General features: G+C 41.8%; 3 protein-coding genes across 9 annotated transcripts in view; 2 read left to right on the forward strand and 1 right to left on the reverse strand.

Moving 5' to 3' along the window:
* Positions 1-2790: 2790 nt before the first annotated feature.
* On the reverse strand, positions 2791-15331 carry LOC307047232 (toll-like receptor 13). 3 transcript variants are annotated; one of them, XM_079694080.1, is made up of 4 exons: positions 15234-15331; positions 11494-14051; positions 5685-5802; positions 2791-3984 (listed from the first exon to the last, which is right to left on the reverse strand). In XM_079694080.1, exons 2-4 carry the CDS (start codon positions 13979-13981, stop codon positions 3744-3746), a joined length of 2847 nt encoding a protein of 948 aa, XP_079550206.1. In that variant the 5' UTR covers positions 13982-14051; positions 15234-15331; the 3' UTR covers positions 2791-3743. The 3 variants fall into 3 exon arrangements, with proteins under 3 accessions (XP_079550206.1, XP_079550207.1, XP_079550205.1); XM_079694081.1 differs by having other exon boundaries at positions 11494-11645; positions 15234-15278; XM_079694079.1 differs by lacking the exon at positions 15234-15331 and having other exon boundaries at positions 11494-14503.
* On the forward strand, positions 8248-20591 carry LOC307047250 (transmembrane protein 275-like). Of its 4 annotated transcripts, none has more exons than XM_079694105.1 (3): positions 8248-8704; positions 18512-18660; positions 19026-20591. In XM_079694105.1, the coding sequence occupies exon 3, from the start codon at positions 19116-19118 to the stop codon at positions 19701-19703; it is 588 nt and encodes a 195-aa protein (XP_079550231.1). In that variant the 5' UTR covers positions 8248-8704; positions 18512-18660; positions 19026-19115; the 3' UTR covers positions 19704-20591. The 4 variants fall into 4 exon arrangements, with proteins under 4 accessions (XP_079550231.1, XP_079550229.1, XP_079550232.1 ...); XM_079694103.1 differs by lacking the exon at positions 8248-8704 and adding an exon at positions 17516-17653; XM_079694106.1 differs by lacking the exon at positions 8248-8704 and adding an exon at positions 17516-17653 and having other exon boundaries at positions 19058-20591.
* Positions 20592-23532: 2941 nt separating this feature from the next.
* Positions 23533-25613, forward strand: part of LOC307015158 (diencephalon/mesencephalon homeobox protein 1-A-like) — a 47988-nt gene continuing 45907 nt past the window's right edge. For both annotated transcript variants that reach the window (XM_079643598.1, XM_079643596.1), the window contains exons 1-2: positions 23533-23611; positions 24742-24922. The gene's annotated coding sequence lies outside the window, so the exon portion shown is untranslated. The remainder of the gene's footprint in view (positions 23612-24741; positions 24923-25613) is intronic.

A 25613-nucleotide genomic window follows, 5' to 3' on the forward strand; every position in this document is an offset into this window, starting at 1 on the left:
AAAAGTTGTGTTCAAGGGCACAAAAACGCTGCTGAAGGTTAATCCAATGTCTCTGTGTCACTTTGAAATGATTACTGATAATCCATCATTACATTTACATTACAAACTGTGAAGTCCACTGAGACAAATGTAGCATTTGTGATATTGGGCTATATAAATAAACATTGATTGATTGATTGATTGATTGATTGATTGATTGATTGATTGATTGATTGATTGATTTATGGCAATAAACGGGACTGGTTAGCAGTCCGGCGTCAGCTTTAGGGCATACATGTGTGTGCGTCATTGTAACTGACCAATGGTAATGTTTACATGGATTTATGAACGGCCCCTTGATTCTATTGGCTCTAACCCGATGTTTCTCAAACTTTTTCATACCAAGGACCACTTAACCAATAAAAAAACACTCGCGGACAACCTAACTCCACAAATATCCAAAGACACATCGTTTTTTACTAGAGCAGATTACAAATCGCCTGAAAATGGTACAAACAAGTGGCAACATGTGTGATGAAGGTGTTGCGCTGGCTGGGCTATATCATGCAATCTGAAACTTAAGCTCGCTCCATTGCGGAGATATTCCCGCGAGAGTGCGGAAAATGTACATTTATTTATTTATTTATTTCAAATGTGAAATGTTACCAATATACTCACGGACCACTAGGGGGCGCTCACGGACCACCAGTTGTCCACGGAACACACTTTGAGAAGCACTGCTCTAACTTTTACAAAGAGGTGTCAATCACCCAATTTGACCAATGGGTTCCAGAGATACGGCCTTGCGTAATGCATGCGTAATGCGTAGGTCTGACTGGCAGCTGGCGCACAATTACTCATGGCACGTGGCCAAAAAGGGGATAGAGGTCAGGCTGACCATAAAGGTCAAAAACAGTTGTATTTGGATGGAATGAATACCTATAGTGATATTTCAATTAAATAAAATGAGTTTTACAGTGTGGTACCTGAGAAAGGTCAAATGGTACTGATGGTAACCAAATGTACCCAAAGGTGAGTCCGCCTGGACCTTCCTATGCTAAAATATTCAAAAAAAAAATCAAGTTTCACAAAATTAGCATCTATCTTGACACAGGTACTTATGATATATTGTGGTTTGGATCCCTAAAGGTTTTGGGCTACTATCCCTTCATTCAACGGTGGTTTTCACTATAAATAATGTTATGTGTTTTTTTTAGGCGGAGATTAGAATTTACATTTTTTTACTATGTTCCATCTGAATTTCTACAGCCAACTCACAGGTGTATCATTGCTTTGATAAAAAAGATTATTCATATACCCCTTTTAGAAGTGAATATATATTCATTCATTCTGGGCATGTCCCCGGACTTTGTCACAGGTCTGACTCCATCTAAAGGTAACACCACTGACCTCACGGTGGTGGACCTGAAGTACTGTAACTTCAATTACATAGAACATTATATAGTATGCAAGACAGATTTTGTACTGTTGTTCATATATGTACATTAAAAAAGTGGGAAAATCAACAAAACAAAATTATAACTTTTTAGAAGTTATGAATCGATTCAGAATTGTACAAGATAACAATCGTGATTCTTACATTAATCGATTTTTTCCCCCACCCCTATTATATATTACATCATCAGTATACTTAAATATTGCTTGGCTGTTAATCAAATGTCTGAGAAACATTAGTGATTTGGGTGAGCATGCCTCAACACCACATCATAGATCTGGCGTCGCGAGATGATTAAAAATGAAAAAAAAAAAGTTTTATAATTATTATTATTTGTATTATTAATATTAATAATAACGTGTGCATATACATTTTTCAGGGGCAGACTGGCCATATGTAGAATTTCCCCGCAGCGAGGTTCCCCCCCACCACCCCCCCCATTCACAATTCACTAGCACCCCCCCAGATGTCTTACAGTAGTCCGCTGTACAGAGAACTGTAGATCCCCACAGCAGACGCACAGGGCGGGGAGGGGGGAGGGGGGGGGGGGGGGGGCTATACTGTGCCCCTCAGTGAGAGCTGTTAACAGGAAGTACAGAAGTCACACTTTATAAACAGAAAGGTTTCCTGTTGGTGTTTTTTGGTGTGTTGCTACTTCTTCAAATGAAAGCTTTATTAAAAGATAAAGATTCCCTTTGAAGCACAGCGAACAGCCTTACACATGTTTATACATATAATACAGTACATATTAATACAGGACGTTATATGCAAAGGTTTTATGATATGCACATCACAGTACAGTATTCGTAACATTAAGCATACAATAAGAACCTAAAGTATATCAGTGATGCATTTACTCAATTATCATATTCATAACTCATATTGATATTAGCCTGACATTCGTAAAATATAGTCTTAGCCTTGATTAATATCCTAAAGGTTCACAGTGGCCCCATCTGTGGCCATATGAGACATGTATGGTGGGGGGGGGGGCACTGCAATCTGGTAACAGTTACAGGGTTTCAGTTGAACACATTTTAGGTGCTTTATAGCTTTATGGAGGTTCAGATGCTATGCAATTTCGCTATAACATTTGCTCTTATAGTGTATATTTCTACTTTGATTCCTATTCCTAGATGTTGCATACTTATTTTATGTATTTATTGACATTCTCGATATTGCTGTTGTGCTGCTGCTGGAACAACCTCATCACAAAATAATTATTTTATCTTACCTTGTCTTAAACTAAATGATGGAACCTAATCACTACACATCTGTTCCAACACACAGGTTATGTACACCTCAATTCAAAGCTCTGTTAGCTGAATGTATTGAAATATGTGAGAGGCACACGGTTAAATGTAATCAAGAGGAATCATACCTTTTATTATATTCAGTATACATATACATACGGTAATCTGGCTATGTAATAAGCAAAGGATTATTTTAATCACACGGAGAGCAACCCTGGCATTAAGGAGCTTCACAATTACATTACATTACATTACATGTTAGACGCTTTTATTCAAAGCTACTTACATACTCAATACTGTGGACAATCCCCACAGGAGCAATTTGGGGTGAAGTGTCTCAGGGACACAACGATATGCTGACTGCAGTGGGATTTGAACCTGATCCCAACACCAACGCTCAACCCACTGCGCCACATGCCTCCACAATAATATTACGTTTAAAATAATACTGTATCTCTACGAAAACCTCTTCTAAAACACTGACTCCAACATAGCCTGCAATATAAATTAGGCAAAATATTGGTTCAACGTGTGGGTCTATTTTGCCTTCATCCTCTCCTGACTCTGCCCTTGTTCGCCTGTCCTCCTCTTTATCCTCCTCCTTCCTCCCTGTCCTTCTTCTTTTCCCTCCCTGTGTCGGCTGGTGCCGTGTGTTCTGTTTAAAAGCCATTCTCTCCCATGCTAATGCTAGCTAATCTTGGCTCCCAGGTGTCCTTGAATATTGGCATTTTTAGGTGATCAACAAGGCTTAAAGTAAATACAATAAAATCACATAGCATTATATATTTCAAAAATAAAAGCAGGCCATAAAAGTTAATACATGTGAAACTAAAACATGTTAGACTTTAAAATAAAAGCGTGCCATAAAATCAAACCAAAAGGTAAAGTATAAAAACACACTAAAAATCCATGCACTGCTAATGAACCAGATAAAATCCTCTGCCATGTGACAGCTCCAATAACAACCTGACATTGTGATACAAGCTGATGCGATGCAGTGTGTGCTAAAGTTGCATATTAGGGTGACCTGTCAGTGACCTCCCGGGTCCAGATGGTCAGCGTGCTGCTGGTCCAGTGAGCAGGTGGGTGGTCTCAGTGGCAGCGCCCCCCGCCTCCAGAGCTCTCCTCACGTTCTGCCAGAAGACTCCGGTGTGTTGTCCGGCCTGCGGCCAGCTCAGGTAGCTGCGTTTCTTCAGCAGCTTTCTCATGCGGTAGTATGGAGTCAGCTGGTGGGTCGGGATGTCCTCAAGGAAAATTAGAATCAGCACGTCCTTCTGCTCGTCCAACAGACGGAAGCTGAACAGGACACAAAACATCGGACTAAAAGCTCAACCACGGGAGAGGGCAGCATTTGTATTTTAGAGGTTAGATTATTTTGCAGTCGTTAGCATAGTGAAAAGTTTAATACCCCAAAGTTTTGTGTTAGAAATATGTAGTGGGGTCTCCAGCACATGCTAACTTGCATATGTTGGGCAAAGTTTAATTAATTAGCATTTACGGAATTATAGTTTACGTGGACATTATTAAAAAAATGGCTTGGCTGAGTTGGACAATTTTGGAGTGTTTATGGGTTATTATTATTATACATGTTTTTCTCTTCACTGTACATTTTACATGTATATATTCCATCTATCATGTAAATATAATACCTTGCTTTATATCTTGTCAGGGCCGTCCCTCCCTACAGGCAGATCACGCAGACTGCTCCCTCTGCTCTATTCTCTAAAGATTGTCCACATGGCTATAATGGTAATTCATGCTAATTAACACAATGTATGTTAATTGTCCAAATTGTCCAACATATGCAGGTTAGCATCCGACCGTTTCTATGTGCTGTGGACCCTACTTTACATTTCTAACATAAAACTTTGGGTTACTCAACATTTCCGGGTTCACAATGGGACTCTATGAGCGGGCAAACAGACTAAAACTATCCCCATTGGAGCTTCAGTCCATGAATAGAGTCTCTTCTTAGTTGATAGAAGAGCTGGTTACTGAAAGTCTTTAAAGCAAGCTCTCTCTCTGAGTCACTGTAAATATGTCTCAGGCACTAAACACGAATATGAGCCTGAAAATGAGCACATGAGACTCGTCAAAGTCCACAATGACCTCCTCAACTCTGCTGACACCGGTTCCCTCAACATCCTCATCCTCCTCGACCTGAGTGCAGCCTTCGATACCGTGAGCCACAACATCTTAGTCACCCGACTCCAGGACATCGGTATCGAAGGTACTGCACTCAGGTGGCTCCAGTCCTACCTCTCCGACAGATCCCACTTCATCTCCCTCAACAGCCACTCCTCTGCCACAGCCTCAGTCACCCAAGGTGCCACTACAACCTGGACTTTCACTGTTACGCCGACGAAACCCAGATTGACCTCAGCACCAAATCCCCCAACAACGCCCCCCTCACTCACATCGACTCCTGTCTGACTGCAATCAAATCTCCTCCTCATCGGCTCCAAATCCACCCTCAGCAAAAACCCCAACCAGCATTCAATACAAACTCCTGGTCCTCACTTACAAAGCCCTCCACCATCTGCCCCCCCCCCCCTACCTCACTGACCTCCTCATCCTCTACCAACCCCCCCGGTCCCTCAGATACACCTCAGACGGTTTGCTTTCCACCCCGAAAGCCAAGCTCCGGAGCTTTGGGGACAGAGCCTCCTCTGTGGCAGCCCCGAAGCTCTGGTACTCCCTACCCCAAGACCTCCGTGACTCTGAGTCCCTCACCCTGTTCCAGTCCCGCCTCAAGACCCATTTATTTTTCATCAGTACGCTCATAGCCCCCCCATCGATCTCTGTCTGTCGTTCGTCTTCGTCTGTCCTTCTCCCACTTCTGTGTTGTTGTCTGGTTGTCACAATGTCTTCCACTTATTTTTCTTTTATAATGGCGAGAAGTCTGCGTGTCAGCGTGTCCATCCTCTGCACACATCTGTTTTGCTCTATTAGTGGACCTCTTTGAAGAAAGAAGGAATAATGAAAGGTGCCATTACCTGGCCATCTGGATCTCTCTGGAGCACCACTCGCTCTGCAGGTAGCGCCTGGTGATCACACAGATGGTCTTCCTGCTGCCATAGATGGCGTCTGTAATGTTCTCTATGATCGGCTTCCCTGTGGAGAGTTCAGATACACCAGTGATATTCTCATCTGCACATTAAGACCATTTTCACAAGCATTGAAACATAAAAAATCTAGTTTAAGACAGTATTTTCAATCAACCCATGTGGCTTTGAGACCCTGACCTCTGCATGGAATTCTCTCTTCTTTTTGATTTGCTGAGCATAAGAAAGGAGCGGCCAGGTGTCAGATCATTAGCATGCATCCAATAGAGTGATGCAGTGATGATGTACGTTCTAGGCCAAGCTGGAGGTTAGCATATCAAATAACTACATCAGGCCCCTAATCAAAAATTCCTTCAAAAAGTTGATGGCTTTAAGAGTTTCAGGACTCATTTCTGCACCACTCTATTGCAAGCTACCAAAGCTGCAGATAAAGCAGGGCAAGTGGAGAAAGCTAGTTCAGAAATGAGCGTAAATCTGGAGGTGGCTGGTGAGCTCCAGGGAGGAGGGGCCAACACATTATACCCATCGATAGGGTGACCAGGGGTCAGGGCGGGACTGCACAGCATGTTTATAATTTGTCCCAAACATTTATCCGATGCCGCATTAGATTGACAGTCGCACATCAATCCAAAGCTGTTAGGAAAATAAGAGACAGCTATCACCATTAGCTGTGTCAGATTTCAATCCATCAACAATGAAATGTATTTATTTATGCGTGAAGCCACATGACCTTTTTCTCAATCGCGCACAGAGACAAATACAATTTAAAGTGACACTGAATGCGAAACTCACAAGAAATGCCAAGTTAAAGAAAATATCCATCTATGGATACATTCCTTGTAAGTGCATACTTAAGTTAAGTGCCGGGCACTAAGTACGGCAAAGTACTTGGTGTGAAAGCGGCTAATGGGTCTTGCTTGTTCTTTTGCGTTCACACCAAAAACGGGAAAAAAAGAGTACTTAGTACCGGTAACTTTTACCCCCATTTTTTTTACCCCCTGCTAGGTGGTACTATCCTGGGGAGAAAAAGTACCAATTTCTATTGGCTGGTCGAATTGCAAACCACGCCCCGTAAAACTCTGAAAAGTTTTGTGAAGCCGCCATTGTATTTTGCTGGCATTAGCATCATTAGCATTAGCCCCGCGCACCAACGGAGAGAGAATAACTTAAGCAACACAAAAAACATGGGAGCGGTGGAGATGAGGAGGTGTCGGCGTTCTGGCGATTTACTCGGAAGGCTTCAGTAGAAGCTGCTGGGAGTCCCAGCAGCTTCTACTGAAGCCAGTCCCCAACTCCGGGGACTTCCGGCCGGGGACTTCGGGTGGCAGTATACGCCGTGAAGTTGTTTGCGTCCTGCCAGTAAACCCAAAGCAGAAGAAGAAGAAGTGACGTCAGCGGCTCATTTGCGTAATCTTCCCTCAGGGAACTTATTCCGGTGTGAACGCGAACTGTACTTAGCTCCATGGGGGTACTAAGTGCCGGCCGGGGCACTAAGTGTCGGTACTAAGTACGGCAAAGTACTTGGTGTGAAAGCGGCTAATTAAGATTGACAAACATCATATGTGTAATTCATGGCACAATTCAAAAGGGATCGAAAGATACGTTTTCTCTCGCCATTGACTTCAATACATAATTATACATGCGGTCTACGAATGCAGCCTCCGAAAGATGCAGCCCCTGAATTGAGACCGGGGGCCCTTCTCACTTCTCTTATTTTTCATTTCCTCGCTCCTCGGTCTCTGTCTCACCGGAAGTTGATTTGTCTGCGCCATCTTGTGTAGCGTCCCAATGGCCTTATTTTTGCCGGAGGACCGAGGACCGAGGACCGAGGATCGAGGAGCGATGAGCGATAATGGAGGAGCGATAGCCGAGGAACCATCAGACCATCCTCCGATGAAATCCTCAGACACTTGCCCAGCCCCTTACTGTGTATCGCTCACTGATTTGACGATGCAGTGCATGCACTGATCTGATGCTTCTTGACATGAGAGCAGTTTCCCAGCGGAGTGAAGAAAATACATGAACCTCACAGGAGTCACTCCTCAGTTTATACCGTGTTTTGTTTCAATTAATGTATAATTTAGCTACAAATATGTGATATATCTGAACAACAAAGTGATCAAAAATCATTTTATTCATTTTTTGGAAACATTTTCATGATCGCTTTTTTCGTTTTACATTTTCATTTATTGTCATTTCCATTCAGTCAGTCATTAAGTGCTATTTAAAATGTTAATTTGCTACATATCCAAACAAACAAACAAAGTGTGCAATCCAATGAATGTTAATCTAACTGGGTTTTGAGATAACATATCTCTTTTTCTTCTCTCAATTATTTTATTTCTATTGTGCACTCTAATCAAACTAATGTTCGTTTATACATTTTAAGAATGGCGTTTATCTTTTTTGATTTTATTTATTTGGGTCTACAACAGATGATACAAATGTTTGTGTCAGTAAATGTGTACTAACAGAGGCGGGTGTGTGTGTGGAAACAACGGGGACAGAGCTGGCTGCTGTCAGACGATCAGCTGTGCAGCGTCATCACAAACGGACGTCGCTTCACGTGACGCTCCGGAGGAAAGGACGTCCCATTGCTCTTAAAACTAATTTCCCTGCTTCTCGTGGTTTCCTTTCATCTCTCCATGCTTCCCTGGTGGGAGGGACTAGTCGCAGGGAAACGACGCAAGTGAGGGACGCAAAGAATCAGTAGGCTTGTTTGAGACAAGCGAGACCTGCGCAGACCTGCGCAATTTCGATCAACGTCTTGCTCGTGCGTTGCATGATGGTTAGTCATTTTGTCCGACTTGCTCTGGTTATGGCTAGAAACGATCCGTCTAGTGTAAAACTCTCGCGAGAGTTTGGCTGAATGTCACGTGGCTGAATGTTTACGTTTAGAAGGCAGCCTTTCAGTTACGATCGTTAACATCAGTTGGCCACAGCAAATGATGGTGAGAAGCTAAACTATCTATTAATTATGTCAATGACAGGGAGTGTGATTATTGAAATAGGGTGTTAGCGGTCGTGTTGGTGTTCAAAGAAGAATGACAACACTGTAGATCACCAACACTATGGTTTATTTTTTATTCACATGCAAGTCAACGTTGTCGCAGTAAAAGTCCCAAGATAGCTCCTGGTGTAATAAAATGTTCCCTTGCAGTGTTTTATTATTAAGTCTGATGTTTCTCTATTAATATTGCTGCTGCATTAATGTGTATGTTGCATCATGTTACTGCTGAAGATGTGTTTCCGAGCCGCTCCGATTACAACGAGAGTTACAACGAGAACGTGACGTCATATTTACACTAGACGGATCCTTTGTAGCCATAACCACTAGTGATGGGATTTATGGCTCTTTGAAGGGAGCCGGATCTTATGGCTCCGTTCCTTTCAAAGAGCTGTTCAAAAGAGCCGTTCAAAAGAGCCGTTTTTTTTGGCGGGGTTACTTGGTTTGTCTGTGAAATAATCACCAGGATAATGATTGACTGTATTGCCAGACCTAATGTCAATAATCTGCTTTGTAAACACGACACAAGGTGGCGCCATATCCATGTCATTCATGTCCGTGAATGTACTACTTTGAATTTACCCTCCGTATCTGTTAAGTAAATAAAGTTGCCTTGCCTTGAATGAAATTCACGCAACTCTTAATATAGATACTGTGTTTTTAAGTGGCGATGGAGATCATTTGTTGGCCCTGCTTTAAAGGATATTTTGCCTTTACAAATGGTGCGCTTTTTTGGTTGAAGTGCATCAAAATGCTGCTGCGTTTTCGCGTTTGGCTCATTTTCCATCCGAAAAACACGTCGTCTACCTGTCCTGTAGCCTACCACTTGTAATGACTTCTCTCTCTCGCGTATTCCGTTAAGGCCCACCCCATCTCACTCCTCCTGCTGAAACCTACTAATCAGAGTAGGGGCGGGTCTTCACAGAATACGTTTGGGGAACAAAATCAAGCTTTTCAACAGGCGAGTGGATTTTGGCAGGCAGTGAGTGCGGACTAACAATTGAACGATAACAAGAACGGCTCTCACCAAGTACGACTCGGTTCCCCTCGTTCATACCAAAGAGCCGTTCAAAAGAATCGGCTCGTTCGCGACCGACACATCACTAATAACCACTAGGCTTGTTTGAGACAAGCGAGACCTGCGCAGACCTGCACAATTTCGATCAACGTCTTGCTCGTGCGTTGCATGATGGTTAGTCATTTTGTCCGACTTGCTCTGGAGGCTCGCTCACATGAGACGTTGAAATCTCGCGGGACAAAGACGCCCGCAGCCTTGAGAGCGGTTCCTCTCCACGGGCTGCGGAAGCGAAATGCTTGATGGGAAACGACTCGCTGGTATCTCGAGCTGAGCGCTCATTGGTGGTTTTTACCCCGTGCTGCTGATGAAACTCTCCAATTGGCTCGGCAAAAGTTTGTTGTTGTTTGGTGTCAGTTTTACGTCGCCACTTCCATTCACATTTTTCATCATTGTTCCACAATGTTTATCATCATGAAATTAATATCTATATATTGTATACTATACTTGCACTGCTTACCATTTTCATACTTTATATATCTTAGCATATTCATACACACTGTTCATACTGCTCACAGGCTGCTGTGTATATTCATACCCCTCACTGTTTATTCATCATTCAATTCATTCTATATTTTATTCTGTAGATTGTGTACATTACTTTTCACTTTACTGCTTGTTGCACTCCTGGTTGGAAGCTAAACTGCATTTCGTTGTCTCAGTACCTGTAATATGTGCAATAACAATAAAGTTGAATCTAATCTTGAGCAGGAACAAATGTATTTACTTAGTACATATCTGACATTAACGATTAAACACATTTGTGCATTCTTTATGAATGCAGACCGAGTCAAGCCGACTCCGGAGGTGGCGGTATGCACCTTAAAGTTGTTTGCAATCTGCCAAAAAACCGAAAGAAGAAGAAGAAGGCGAAGAAGTAGAAGAAGAAGAATCCGACTCGGAGCTGTCCGACTTCAGGCGAGCTTTTTGAGACCTCCCCCGGCTGCGATCGGCTATTCTCGTCTACTTTCGAGGCGAGCCGCAACGCGTCTCAAACAAGCCTAATTTAACCGAAGTGAGAAGGGCCCCGGGCTAATCTGTAGACGCCCGCTTTCCTTCAGTGGGGAAAACGATGTGAAACCTTTGAGCGTGATATCTTTTGGCACTGTATCTGCTCTGCATGCACAATACTATGACAGGAAGGAGTAAAGAGGAAGAGGAACAGAGGACACAGACAATCAGATAATGAACCCCTAATTCTGACAGCCGAATAAAATACTGAACATGGTTGGTTTGAACACAAACCTCTGTTGAACACTTTATTCACTTTAAGTGAAAGTACAAATAACACGCTGGGAGATATTGTTTAGTTTCATCACTTCTGTAGAAGTCCTTAAGAATGATCAGAAAATGCACTTGATTTGAAACAGCACTTGACTTTCAAAACTGTAGTTTTTAGCTTTATGTGTTCATCTCCTTCATTCAATAAAACAATCAATTTTCATCCGTTTAATTCTTACATTCTTACATTGTTCAGGAATTCAGAAACATATTTCATTTTGATGGTTTTACTAGTTTTTCTGTCCAGAACTTGGACATTTTTACATTTTATCCAAAGAAATGCAGGTTTAATGAGTGGTTATTTTTAATAAATGGTTTACAGAGAGCAGAAAAGGATAGATATGAGTGATTTGTGTGTGAGTTATGTGTGTGTTTACCTGGTTGGAAGTCTCTGTGGTGCAGACACAGTTTCCAGCCCTGCTCTCCTTCCAGCACCGGCAGCATCTCTCTGCAAATCCAGGCCTCGTCGTGAATGTTGTAGGAAATGAAGGCGTCGTATTGAAGAGGAGCTCCCTTCTTCCTCCTTCTGCTTTCATATAAGAATGCGAGGAAGAGGTGGAAGGTGTAAGCTATCTGCCACCTCAGAAAGTGGAAGATGAACGATGTGAGGAGTGTCACCAAAGTTATGCAACTGCTGGAAATGAAGCAGAGGAAGCTCATGTCCATCCAACAGGACTGGATGTCAAAGTCCAGCAACTTGCTTCCCTGTTCAGCCACAGGAAAGGAACACGTATACCGATGGCCATTAACAACCTGAGTTTGGTTGTTGCTCCTCACCCATTGAATAAAGCCGGCGTTAGAGCAGTCACATGTGAAAGGATTGTTTTCCAGGTACAGGTGTGTTAGTGCAGGGAGGTACTGGAAGATCGTCTCGTTGATCACTGTAATCTCATTGTCCCTCAGTTTCAAACATCTAAGTGCAGGCAGGTTGACATGGGTCAAAAAATCCAAAGACTTGATGTGGCTCTCAGAGAGATCGAGAACCTGAAGGTTTGGTATTGGCTCAAACAGCTCAGGAAGCAAATCTGACAAGTCAGTCTGTCCGATGGTAAGACTCTTGAGCTGGGGATTGAATTGGAATGTTTCTGGGTCTAGGGCCTGGATGTAGACGTTCTCAGCTGTAAATTCCTCTAAATGTTTCATAGACTGGAGCATTTCCAACGGTATGTCAAGGGGGAAGCCAAAATGATAACCTTTGCATTTTATAGTAAGAACTTTTAGACATTTTAAATGGTGGAAAGCCTCATGATGGCTTGGAAGAGGACTTTTGAAACTGCCGTCGATAAAGAGGTTGATTGTAAGACGTTCCAACTGCACTGTTCCTCTGAAATGAGTTTCATAGTCAAGGGGAATAGATAAAGTAAGGTTTCTTAAGTTGTTCAGTCCGAGAAAAGTACTATGTTTCACCCTACCAATATGAGTTGACACTACATTTAAAAATGTTAAGGATCCTAAAGCTTGAAAATCCTCATTTTCAAGAGTAACCAAATTGTTGCTGCTCAAATCCAGGAACTCAAGCCTCGGCAGACCTTTTTTGAAGACACCTCCCAATGTCCACAGCAGGTTGTCACTTAAATCTAAAATATTCAGTTCATTAAGATTTTCAAAGACACATCTGTTCAATTTGACAATGCGGTTGGAATCCAGATAAAGCTCTGTGAGGCCTGTTGTGTTTATGAAATCGTTACAGCTCAAATCAGAAATGAAATTCTTTCCAAGATTGAGGATTTTGAGGGAGGAGAGACTCTGAATATCATCAGGCACTTTGGTAAGGCGGTTCCACTCTAGATTTAAAAACCTCAGTTGCTTCATAAATCGTATCTTGCCCTCAGGCAGTTCCCTCATGAAAGTATGAGATAGATCAAGCTCACTGAGGTGGCGGCAATTTACAAGTTGTGAGCTTAAATTGGGGACGTGGTTGAAATCTAGATCTAGCTTTTTAAGTGTTGGTATTCTGCAAACAGTAGCTAAAATACCTTTGTGGATCAATTCCTCCATGTACGTAAGTCTAAGATGCACCAATGAGTCAAGGCTCTCCAGGACTTTTCGTAATTCTTCAAAGGCAATCATAGGTTGACCAAAATACAGTTGAGTTATGTTCCTCAGTAAAGTCTTGTCAGGTACATCCCATTTTAGACCAGAATCCATGCTACTCGCAGTAAGGTTGATAATCTCAAGGTAAGGAAAGATATCTGTTGTGATGCTGAACTTCTCCAACTTGCTACCATAAAGATCTAACACCTTCAGGCTTGAGGACACATTCAATGGAAGATCTTTGGTCTCAAAGGAGGAAAATGGAGTTTGTCTAATGCTCAGCTTCTGTATGTTTGGCAGCTGAAGGATGGGCAGAAGGTCAGAGACTTGTTGGAGATGGTTGCTGTCTAGCCTCACTATTTGTAAGCTGGACAGGAACTGGAAGGCAGAGGTAGGAATAAACTGAATGCTGTTTTTACTGAGGTCTAGCATGGTAAGGTTGGACAGTCCCTGGAAGAGCTTGCCAGTGAGGTCGGTCAGTTTGTTACTGTCCATGTGGAGCTGGGTCAATGCACACAAATGGATGAAAGATCCGTCCTCCACATAGTTGATCTGATTGGAGCTCAGGAACAAAATGTTCAGCTTTGACAAGTTTCCAAAACTTCCCCTGTTAATCTGTTCAATCAGATTGTCGAATAGGTTTACTGAACTCACATGGCTGGGAATGTCATCAGGGATGGAAACAAGTTTACGGTTTGAGCAATCCAAAACACCATCTGCCATATATTCAATGGAACAGTTTTTCAGAGAATATGCCAGTGAAAGGCTAGTCTGTAGCAGGAGAAAGGTAGATAAGACAAGAAGTCTCTGCATTAAGGACAAGCCCCCCATGGCTGGTTTGCTAGTTGAGATACTGCCAAGTTGAGATGTGTTGCCAGTAATGGAATTTAAGAGTCCAAATCTGTAGAGGACAACAGAACCCATTACACAACATCACTTTATCCTGAAAAGTAATAGCTTGATATTTGTGTTCACTTTTCTTGCTTAGAGAGAAGAAGATGCCTTTAGGTGTGTGTGTTTTTACTTCATGAAAGTTCATTGTAACATTTTGGTTGCATACGAATATCTTGTTTAGCATTATACTTTGATCAGCCCTCTCCTGTTACTTCTGGTTGCATAAAATATGATAAGGCCATAATTAATGGGAAACAAAAGGAACTAGAGGGAGAGCTGAGGACGGTTTCAACCCTGAAGACAGACAGACGTTGAATAAATGTCTTGTATATAAATTAAAAAACATCAAAGGCAAGCCATATGACAATAATGATAATGTGAAACTATATGAATAATAACAAAAAACTTTAGAGACAATTTAGATACAATCTATTTTTGGACTTAAGTCAGACATGAGTCCCAAATTTGACTCAACAAAATCAAAGGGTTGCAACTTTACTTGGACTTTAAAACACAAATTACTTGTGACTTCGCTCGGAGTTGAGCTTTTTGACATGAAAATAATCGATACATTCACCCAAGCAGAGGCGGATTGGCCATCAGGAGCACTGGGACATTTCCAAAGTATTTATCTAATTCTAAACAGAACCATTCTCAAAGGAGAGAGAAGTGGCAACCCCGGGGCGGGGCTGTCCGTGGCTCAGACCCGGGGCATGCCTGTGCTGCATTAAGACTCATTGCATGAAAGGCATGCTCCGCTGTTTATAAAATCAAATAAACTGACACTGAAGCATTTAACTGTAGATCACATTTTTCTGTAACTATTCCTGTAATTCTTTTCAAATGTCAAAAAAGGTAATTGTGCTTTATCGACTTTTCTTAATAGGGTACTAATTTGTAGGCTACATTATCAAGATAGTAGCACATCATTAAAGTAATGCTCTGTTTATTTTTTGTGAAAGAACAATACCAATATGTGTCACCTCTGGCAAATGTCCTATTTTGTCTGACCAACAGTCTTTCATCTTAAATCCAGTTTACTGTCTGGTAGGAAATGAAAGGCTGAAAAACCTCACATTGAGTTATATATCTTATCTTAAGTAGCAATACCTAGATTCTATTGCATTTCATAAAATTCATGAAAGAAAGAAACCAACAGATTTATCACCAAATTGTTTGTGAGACTCACCATTCCTCCTTAGAGCATCGCGTCTCGCAGTCTGATCACAGCCACTCATTTCAGTTCTGATATTTCTACGACAGCAGTAGAAATTTGGTCAGTTCAACTTCCCCTTTTTTTAAGTGATTTCCATGATCTCAGAAAACACATCAATAGACATCGCTCTGAAAATACGGGAAGTGTTTCTGAAGTATTGCAGCAGATGTTTGTGAGTGTATGTGTTTGTTTCAGTGATGCTATCAAAGACAGTTTGAATCATGTATTGTTAGTCTGATACTGACAGGAAGCACAGTACATCTCAACAAGGAGGGTCAAACTTGCCAACCCTGAGACCTCAGAAATCGGGAGCATTTCAAAATGCAAAATAGGGGGGGGGGGGGGGGGGGGTGCTAGTGGATCGCCGGAGCTGTTAGATTAACATTAACATGCTTATTGTAGTTCTAAGTGCAATGCCTTGCGGCCTGTAGCACCAGCATATGTGTGGGCTGGACTTGTATTTTACAGGGAAGGAGTGAGCAGAGAGTAGAGTAGTTGTGCATTCTTGTTCTGTTTTCTGTGAAACAGGGTTTCTCTCAAATATTGTTCACAAATCTGAAAGAATCTGTGATAGTGAGCACTTCTCCTTTGCCGAGATAATCCATCCCACCTCACAGGTGTGGCATATCAAGATGCTGATTAGACAGCATGATTATTGCACAGGTGTGCCTTAGGCTGGCCACAATAAAAGGCCACACTGAAACGTGCAGTTTTGCTTTATTGGGGGGGTCTGGAGGGGTCCGAAAACCCTAGGGTTAAACCCTAACCCTAACCCTAACATGTCACCCATTGAGCATGTTTGGGATGCTCTGGATCGGCGTATACGACAGCGTGTTCCATTTCCTGCCAATATCCAGCAACTTCGCACAGCCTCAGGGTCTGGGGGGGGTCCGAAAACCAGTCAGTATCTGGTGTGACCACCATTTGCCTCACGCAGTGCAACACATCTCCTTGGTATAGAGTTGATCAGGTTGTTGATTGTGGCCTGTGGAATGTTGGTCCACTCCTCTTCAATGGCTGTGCGAAGTTGCTGGATATTGTCAGGAACTGGAACACGCTGTCGTATACGCCGATCAAGAGCATCCCAAACATAAAAATATATAAATAAAATATAAAAAATATATAAAAATATATAATAATAAAACAAATATAATAATATCATTGAAATGATATAAGAAATATAAGTTAAAACAAGAATGAATTAAATGAACAAATATTAATATTTGAGTCCGGATTGTTAAATATATTTACATGTATTTGTTTGTTATGTTATTGTTTGTTGTTGTATCATCTTCGCTAGCTTATCATCTTTGCTAGCTTATCATCTTTGCTCGCTCTGCAGGGAGGGGGGGGATGGGTTCTCCAGGATGCAGTCCAGCTTCCTCCTCGTCCTCCCCTCTGCCACCTCCTCCAGATGGTCCAGTTGTACTCCAACTACAGAGCTAGCCTTCCTCAGCTTGTTCAGCCGGTCAGTGTCCCTTGTGTTGGTGTCTCCCCCCCCCCAGCACACCACGGCAAAAAAGAGCCCACTGGCCACCACAGACTGGTAGAACATCTGCAGCAGCCTTGTGCTGAAGGACCTGAGCCTCCTCAGGAATAACAGCTGGCTCTGTCCCTCCCTTAAGAGAGCATCAGTGTTATTGTTCAAGTGCACTCCCAGGCCTCTTCCTGCTCCTCCTGAAGTCCACCACCAGCTCCTTAGCCTTGCTGATGTTGAGCTGGAGGTGATTGATGTCACACCAGCCTATGAGACCAGCCTACTTTAGATCAGGGGAACAGGCTGGATGGCCCAAAAGAGTGACGTTATTCTCCTTCGCCATTAAAGGAAGATGCATTCCAGATCATGATGGCGCCTCCTCCACTGTGCTTCGTAGAAAACAGGAGTGCATAGAAACGGGTCTAATTACATGACCAAGACACAGCTGAGGGACGGTAGAGACACAAAGGCAACGAGGAGATTAGGAGGCGACAAAAAACACAGACAGGAAGTAAAACCAAACAAAACACAATGAGAAAATACATTTCAAAATAAAACAGGAAACATTAAACACAAAAACTAAGGTCGTGACAGGGGAAGTGTGGACAGTCACTAAGATACTTTTGCCTAAGAATGAGGATCCATACATTTAAATTGTGTCATAACAAGGAGCAGTTTAATCAAATTGAACTGCACACAAATGTTCCTGTCAAATTCAGTAAAGAAAACAGTTTCCTGTGGTGTGTGTTTCTGTTTGTGGCCGCGAGCATCAATAAGACAAGCAGGGCCAGGCTGGGCAGAAGTAAACTGAGGTTTGGGCCCTGTTCATCCACACACTGATTACACCCACACACGACTATACTCACGACACAAGACGTAACACCAGGGACTGCTCTAAATCCTCAACCCAAACAGGGTAGGTTATCCTTCCTAGCTTCACTCATAGCAACTGCAATCACGTTTGAAGTGACGCGTGACGTGATACCACTTGATGTGTCACATGTTCGTTGCAAACTCATAACCATCATTTTGTTTTGGAGTGCATTCTTTAATCAGAAACAATTTTGTTTGGGAAGTAATATGAGGCCTTTCTCATGTATCTAATTTCCGCCTCCTCGACTCACGAGTCCTCCGGTAGTGACCTGGAAATCGATTTCAGCGCGCCATGTTGAATTTCTCTAAACGCCTGTTGCTTCCACTCCTCTCTCCTCAGTTCCCCTCCTTGACTCCTCCGCTTGCATCTCCTGTGGGCGGGACTAAGATGCGAGGATAGGAGTCGAGGAGAACAGTCGAGGAGGGGAAAATTAGAAATGAGAAAGGTCTATGATCTGTGTTTACATTAGCAAGCAACGCTAACACTCAGAGCTAACCTGTACTGGAGAGAGTATGTGTCAAAAAGTCTGATATTAAAAGGTACTCACCCACCTTGTGGTAAACCCGCAAGAGAAAAAGCATTTGAGCTCCATACTGTTTCAGAAATAATCCTTGATGTGGTTTGGAACTTAATATGGCGTTTAATCACGGCAGCATTTAGCTGAGTATCTGGGTAGCATTTTCCTGCATGAGGACTCCTCTCTTGCTAACAGCAAATACACTTTTATCATGGTTTGATCTTACTTTTAAAGAAGCAGTAATAACACATAAACACCACCATGTGTATTTGAATGTCTACAGACTGCTCAGATATTCCTCAATGCATCATAGGCCTATGTAGATGTATTCAGTACACACATGCATGCACCCACTTAATCACTTCTTTGCCATTGTTGGTTAGAAAGGTTTGCTTCAGAGCTCTGCAGCACCCCAAGTGGTCCATTTTCATCATAACGAGCTGTGGTGTGTGAGCAGCTTCTCACTCTGCAGCTCACCTGCAGGAGGGACAGATCTCACAGACTCCTGCACAACATGATGCTCTGATCTGAGGTAAGTGACACTGACAGCAGGGCAAAGTAATGTTGTTGTGTGTGTGTTTTAAATGTCTCTTTGTACAATTTCTATTTGTACATGTCTGGCAGCAGTAGTTAAGAAAATTGTAGTTGTGATTCAAGTGTTATGTTCTCTGTTCTAATGATAGCTGCCGTTTTGCTCATGTTATTGCCACATGCATTATGTGTTTCTTTTGTTTCTTACTTGTTGCAATTCAATCATTTATGGAGATGTTTTGAAGCATTTTAGGAATAACCTTTGAAATCAAATTAAAGATAAAAAAAAAAAAATGTATTTCATTTTCAAAATAGAAAAAATATTTTAAGCGTTTACAACTTCTTACATTTGCCCTCCATTTTCAGCCTCTTCATCATCACCCTCATCTCTCTCTTAGGCGATGAGTTCAGTCATCATCTGATCTTTTGTGGGTCTCAGAAATCTTTTCACGAGACATGGTGCTACCTGAAAAAACCTCCAAACCATGTGCCCCCAAGAAGACCCCCAGACGCGCTCTGCTGCATCAGAGCCTGCCCTCCCCGGCCCTGTGCTGCGCCTGCGGCCTGTGCATCATGCTGGCCGGCATCAACATCACCCTGGTGGGAGCCTTCGCCTTTGGCACCTTCATGCCTTCAGGAAACCCCCCAATCATCATCGGACCTCTCCTTCTATTGATAGCTTTGGGCTTTTTCACAGGGTGCTGTGTGGGCAGCAGGAGGCCCCCGGCAAACATGGCCCACAAGGCTAAAGGAGGCGAGAAGTGGGGGCTGATGAGGATGGGGACGGCAGCTTTTGAGATGGAGACGAGCGAGCACACGATGCAGGACACCACGGCCGTCCAGCTCAGCCCCACCAACTCCCCCAGCTCCTCTCACAAGTCCAGCTGCAGCCGCGGGGGGGACGCCGGCTGCCAGGATGGAGCCGGGGAGCTGCACATGTCTGAGATGTTAGGCCAGGGTGTCACGGGAGATAAGGGCGCCGTGACCTCTGACAGGAAGCCGAGCAGTCCCACACAGATGCTGCAGAACACTTCCTCTACATAGTATGGGCTTTCTTCTGAGCATTGATGTTTGCTTTATTTGTTGCTGTTAACAGAATCAGAATTCGTTTATTAGTTCCCCAGAGGAGGGACATTGACAATGTAACAGCAAAAGTGGCCTAGCAGGTGAAAAAGGCAAGCAATAATGAAAAAGAAAAGCACACATAGAATAGAAATACGTACACAAACCATGGATAAAAAATGTGTAGCAGCAAATCAAAAAAACTAAGTGATAAAAATAACGTAGAACTTCTAAAGATAAAATGTTGGGACATCTATAAAATGGTAGGCTTTGACATAAAAGTGACTATAGAACAGTGCAATTGTAAACAAGTGTTTACATTTCAAGGATGGAAATGTTTGGTTTGACTGCCATTTTTAAAGAGGGAAAAAAAAGACCATGATGAATGTCCAAGACTGCAGAGTAAAATGTGACGTGCTAAACCTCTCTGATTGTAGCTTCTTCGATGTGTTCCAGTTTGTTGTTGAGCGTGTATTGCTAAATCCCAGGATGTACATTGCCAGAAACAGGAGATGATACCTTAATTAAAGTGCCAGTTTGTGTACTTCTCTTTTAAAACACCCACTGGATCGACTGTGGTTAGTACTTATCAACCTCCTTTAAGAGAAAATATCCAGCCAAGCTTCTCTGAGTCATGAAAGCTGTTCCTGTGTAAACTAAATAACCATCCATGTGTTTTTTCACACGCTTTAAGAGAAGTGTTATCATTTTTGCTTTTAAATGCCTGCAACCGCTGCTGAGTGAGTAATCTGTTGTGTCCAGATGGGTATTCAAGAACAAATTATTATTATGTGTCGTTATTGCTGCAGACGTCAATACATGTTTGTGGCATCTTTCCTTTTTATAAATAAAGCTGAAATGTTATTTGATCATCAGCTGTATGTGGTGTTTCTGTTCAAGAACTTTGGTGAGGATTTAAAGGTTAAAGGCTTTTGGGGCTTTTCCCTTTCCTGTGTTGAATAGGTTTTTGTGCAAATGGTCTGCAAAGGTTAAAATCCCTGTGCCATCCAGAGGGAAACGCCTCCATTGTACTCCTTTCTTTACTTCCTCAACATAGTGACATCACTATTACACTCAAGCTTCTAAAAGCTAGCACTCCGACACATTGTATCTGATAGGCTTTAAGCTGTGACCAATCATAATTGAGCCGGCCAGCTAACCAATCAGAGTAGACTGGGCTCTGGTTTCAGACAGAGGGTGAAAAGAGGTGCTGCAGCACAGGCCGTATGAGAAAAATAAAGAGCTTTTTGAACATTAAAGCATGGAGACATGTCACATTAGAGGCACAACATACAAATAGGAACCTTTAAATAAACATAATAGGGCCCTTTAAAGAAGTGAACTCGTTGTGTAGCATGCACCTTAACAACACCATCAAAAACACAATAGCACATACATGTCGGGCTACGTAACGAAGGTACACGTCATGCGGAGATAATGAATTTGTTATCTAAGAAAAGCCAGCTGCGGCAGTGCAAACAGCTCCTTGCTGACATGTTGCCCATCACTTGGCATCTCAACCAACAGATGCTGGCAGAGGCGAAAGCTCTGTTTACTCATCATTATATAACTGATGTCCACAAACACAGAAAGACACACAGTGTGATCCCCACAGACAACTCACTGGAAAAGATAACAGGACAGACACTGCTTGCTGTTATTGCTTTAAGAATGGCTGCAAGCAAGCCGTGTGAATGTCTGCGGTGAACCAGTGATTTAGAAATATGACTGCAGTGTTTCCATAAACGAGGATGACATGTTTTGATAACCTGAGCGAATTTCAGTAACTATGAGATCAGGCTGCTCTGAAGGATGGATAAGTGAAATGAATTTAGTGCAGGGCTGGTTGACACAGACACTAATGTGGAATATTAATTCAGACAAGTGATATAATTAGCAGCCATTACATGATATCTATTGTCCAGTTATGATTCATAGTGGTCACCTGGTTTGAATGTTATCAGCCAATGAAATAGGTGTTCTCAATGGTTGTCACTCTCATTTATGTGATTTGAATATCACACCAACTTTTAATCCAATCAGATCCATTCACCACCCCGATATGATGGACATGGACAATTATATCATGCTTGTAAAGGGAAGGATTATTGATGACTACACTATATTAAATATTAAGACAGATGAGTGTATGTTTGCATCAAACAGAAGACATGATGGTAGGATTACACAAATGGAGCGCTCTTAAAATAGTTTACACTTTTCTACAGATAATAATCTTGTATATTGGCATCTTTTTACGAAAACTGTTTTAAAGGGGCCCTATTATGGGGTTTCGGGCCAAGTGTGTGGGAGAGAAAGCTTTGGGATGTTAGCCTTTGCGGACCATTTACATGCACGAAAACATATAAAACACACTACAGGAAATGGAAAACCTCAAAAAGTAGAATAGGGCCCCTTGCTCTGAGCCATGCCACAAATCAATTGTTATGATGACAAAATAAGTATTGTGTGTTTCCATGTTTCCCGTAAAGAAGCCAAAATCCCTTCAATCTATTTCACCGGAGTCTCACCGGCATCTTTCTTATTGCTCTTTATTGTAATGATCCCATGGTGACTTAGGGAGAAATGTGCCATTGATAACTGACAAATGCATAAAATAGCTGTAATTTGCGAGGCACTCTTTTTTTTTATCCCACCCCACTCATTCAAGTCATCATTTGCAAGTTTAATAATGATATTATTGAGGTTGAGGGCTCATAATCACACGAGTGTCACTGAGAGCTGAATGAATCACAAAAGGCTGCGGCTGACTCTATTACTTTTATGCAAATAGCTGCCATCAGAACGAGGAGCGTGTTCAGTGAGCATACAATGAACTGGAATCACATACAACAGCTAAATAAATAAATTACATTTCAGCTGACACTTGTATTGTTGTATAATTATACATATTACAATATTCGTGAAGCTTCTTATAAAAGAATCCCGCTCCACTGATGGAGATGGAGTTACTTAAAGTGAGACAACTCCACCTGCTGGAGAGAAGATAGCAGTAATAATGAAATGAAAAACTAGTATTCATGGAGTCTTTTAAGCAGAGGTGGAAGAGGTACTCAGGTGTTATACTATAAGGTTAAAATAGCAATGCCTAATAGTACCAAAGTATTGCTATCAAAATATACTTTAAGTATCGAAAGTAAAAGTACACGTTATGCAGAATGATATTTAATGACTTGATTGTGATTATTGATGCATTAATGTGTTCATCACAGCTGGTAATTGTGGAGCTTATTTTAATTACTTTATACTGCTGCTGGCTATGTTAACCTATAAATATATGTTAATGTTCGTTTATAATTGTATCTGTATTAGCTTATAATGTGAATCTGTATTGTATAAAAAGTAACTAAAACTATCGGACAATTGTAGAGGACAATAGGGCCTCTCAAAACGTAGGGAAGTATAAAAATACTCAATTAAAGTACAAGAACGTTAATACTTAAATACTTAAGTACGTGTACTTTGCTAAATTCCACTACTGCTTCTGATGTAAGCAAACATAAATAATGCATCCTGTAGCATGGTACATACAAAATAACTTGGTCAAGACAACAGGAACAACAGTTTACAACAGTTTAGAAACGTGTCATTTTAAGTCACATCCTCTTCTTTTTCTCTAATTTTAATAAAATATTGGTCACCTCATCAAGGGTTGAAGTTGCATTAACAATCAGGTTATTCTCTACATGTTGCATACATAAAAAAAAAAAACACAACATAAAGATTATTTCCAGACGTTTCCAGATTTAAACAACAGGAAAAACATTTATGTATTTCACTGTCTCCATTACTGGGTTTTGCCACTAGAGGGCAGTATCGCCATTCAGAGTGTTTCCACACCAGGTGACGATGGTCGTGTTCATGTCGAGGTAAAGACACTTGCTTTGATTAAGTCTTTTGCTTATTATTATTAAATCACATCACATCTGAAATTAAGACGAAGTCAAGTCAAGTACATTATTCTCTAATACTTGAAAACTTTAACCCACCATGAAAACTGTCATCCTCTGGCCGTCCTCAGAAGAAACGCCACTAATTTGCACTTTGTTAAGTAGGCCTACACCTAGCTTAAACTAATGGAGTACATCAATTCCTTCATGAATGTTATTGTGTTCTGTTTTTGTTGCACCTGTTCTGTGATCTGTTTAAAGATGTGGTGAACCACTGTTTGCACGCTGTAGTGTTGTTTTGTTCTGCGTCGACCCTCATTGATATAATCGAGATAGACGATACATAATAATTAGATAATCTCTCAGTCTTATTGCAAGGCTGTTGTATTAACAAGTTAAATGTACTTTAAAACTGTGTACAGATATAAAGTTCCCCAACATGTTCGTTTGAGGTACACTATGTGCACTAAAGCCAATGACTGTTTACAACTAAAGCAGGAAAGTGTCTCTGTTCTCTTTCAAACGGATTTATAGACTTGTAGCCTTCAACGCAGTTTGGTAGGCAACATGCACTTTACACGAGTAGGCCTAATGACCACATATCAAAACAAACGGTTTAACTTTCAACCAAAATATATTTTGCTGCACATCCCTATGTTGTAAAGAAAATACTATCTTTTTATGTTAAAACCATCTGTTGTTCAACTTTTGAAATGAGAATATTTGCATATCCTAGATGTGTATTTCAATAGGGGAGTGTTTTTATGTCTTAAAACATGTCTGGAACCAATTTTAATAAGAATATTTATCCAAAAGTTGTTTCAAAATCCTCATCGCTACAGATTTCAACATCTTTAATTTTTGTATTTAATTTTCAAGACCCTTCTTTTTCCTTGTACCTTTGCTGCTGTGACGCTATACATTTCCCCACTGTGGGACGAATAATGACTTTCTGATTTTCCAATTGATCAATATATTCATTGCTCTATTGTCCAACCTCTTAATTCACATTTTCCTGTTTGACTTTAGAGCAGTGTAAATTATACGCATGTCCTTATTTTTGTTGGATGGATTTCTAATCTCAATTGTATACTCTCCCTTCATCCTAGGTGTTTGGACCCTGAATGCACCGCGGCCTCTAACTGTTCAAAGTGGCGGCTCCAGCGTCCTTGCCGCCTCCTCCTGCCTGCAGCCCTCTGTGTTTCAGAGGGAAGCAGCGATCCTCCTGCGGCCCCCGATTCAATGCCAGGTCGTCTCTGAACCGCCGCCTGAAAAATACATTTCCCACAGGTAATACACCACATTCCCAGATATCCAGAAGATAGAACAATAGCAAGGTGACAGTGTCTTTGACCTCCTCTATGAATATAATCATCACCAGGTGAGTGACCCGACGTGTTTCATGCACGCTGAACTTCCCACACGCAGGCCCGGCTCTTATTTGGTTTGCCCCGGCGTCTCGTATAAGCCATCTGTCTTTCCGACTCGGGGTAGAACAGGCGTTTAACATCCCACCTCCTGAAGTGAAGTGCCATTAATTTTATCCTTCTTTTCAGTTTGCAAAGCGTCCCTCCAAACAGCGGCCCTGCCTGATCTAATTCCTAATGACTGTTGTGAGTGCTGACTCGGCTATTGTAAAACAAATGATATCTCTTTACTGTTGGAATAATCCTAATCTATTTCAATGGAAGGGGCCGTATTAAAATGACAAAAGGCGGGAGGATATATCCATCTCATGATAAATGTGCAAATGTCCACCAAAGCTGAATCAGACAGCACATTTTAATGGCCTGATTGCTCGTCCATTTCTCGCCTCATTCTCTAGCAGCCCTGCTCCCTCCCTTTTAATGCGGAGCTGGTCATATTTTGTCCCAGATTAGTATAGACGCTGGCTGACAGTTGCCTCTGCTCAAGGTATTTAGGAGACATAATTCATTCATAGATCTAGAAGTGCTGCCATTTGTCATCCCCATTTTTTATG

Source organism: Notothenia rossii (genome assembly GCF_949606895.1).
Source record: "Notothenia rossii genome assembly, chromosome: 1".
Classification (NCBI taxonomy): Eukaryota; Metazoa; Chordata; class Actinopteri; order Perciformes; family Nototheniidae; genus Notothenia; species Notothenia rossii.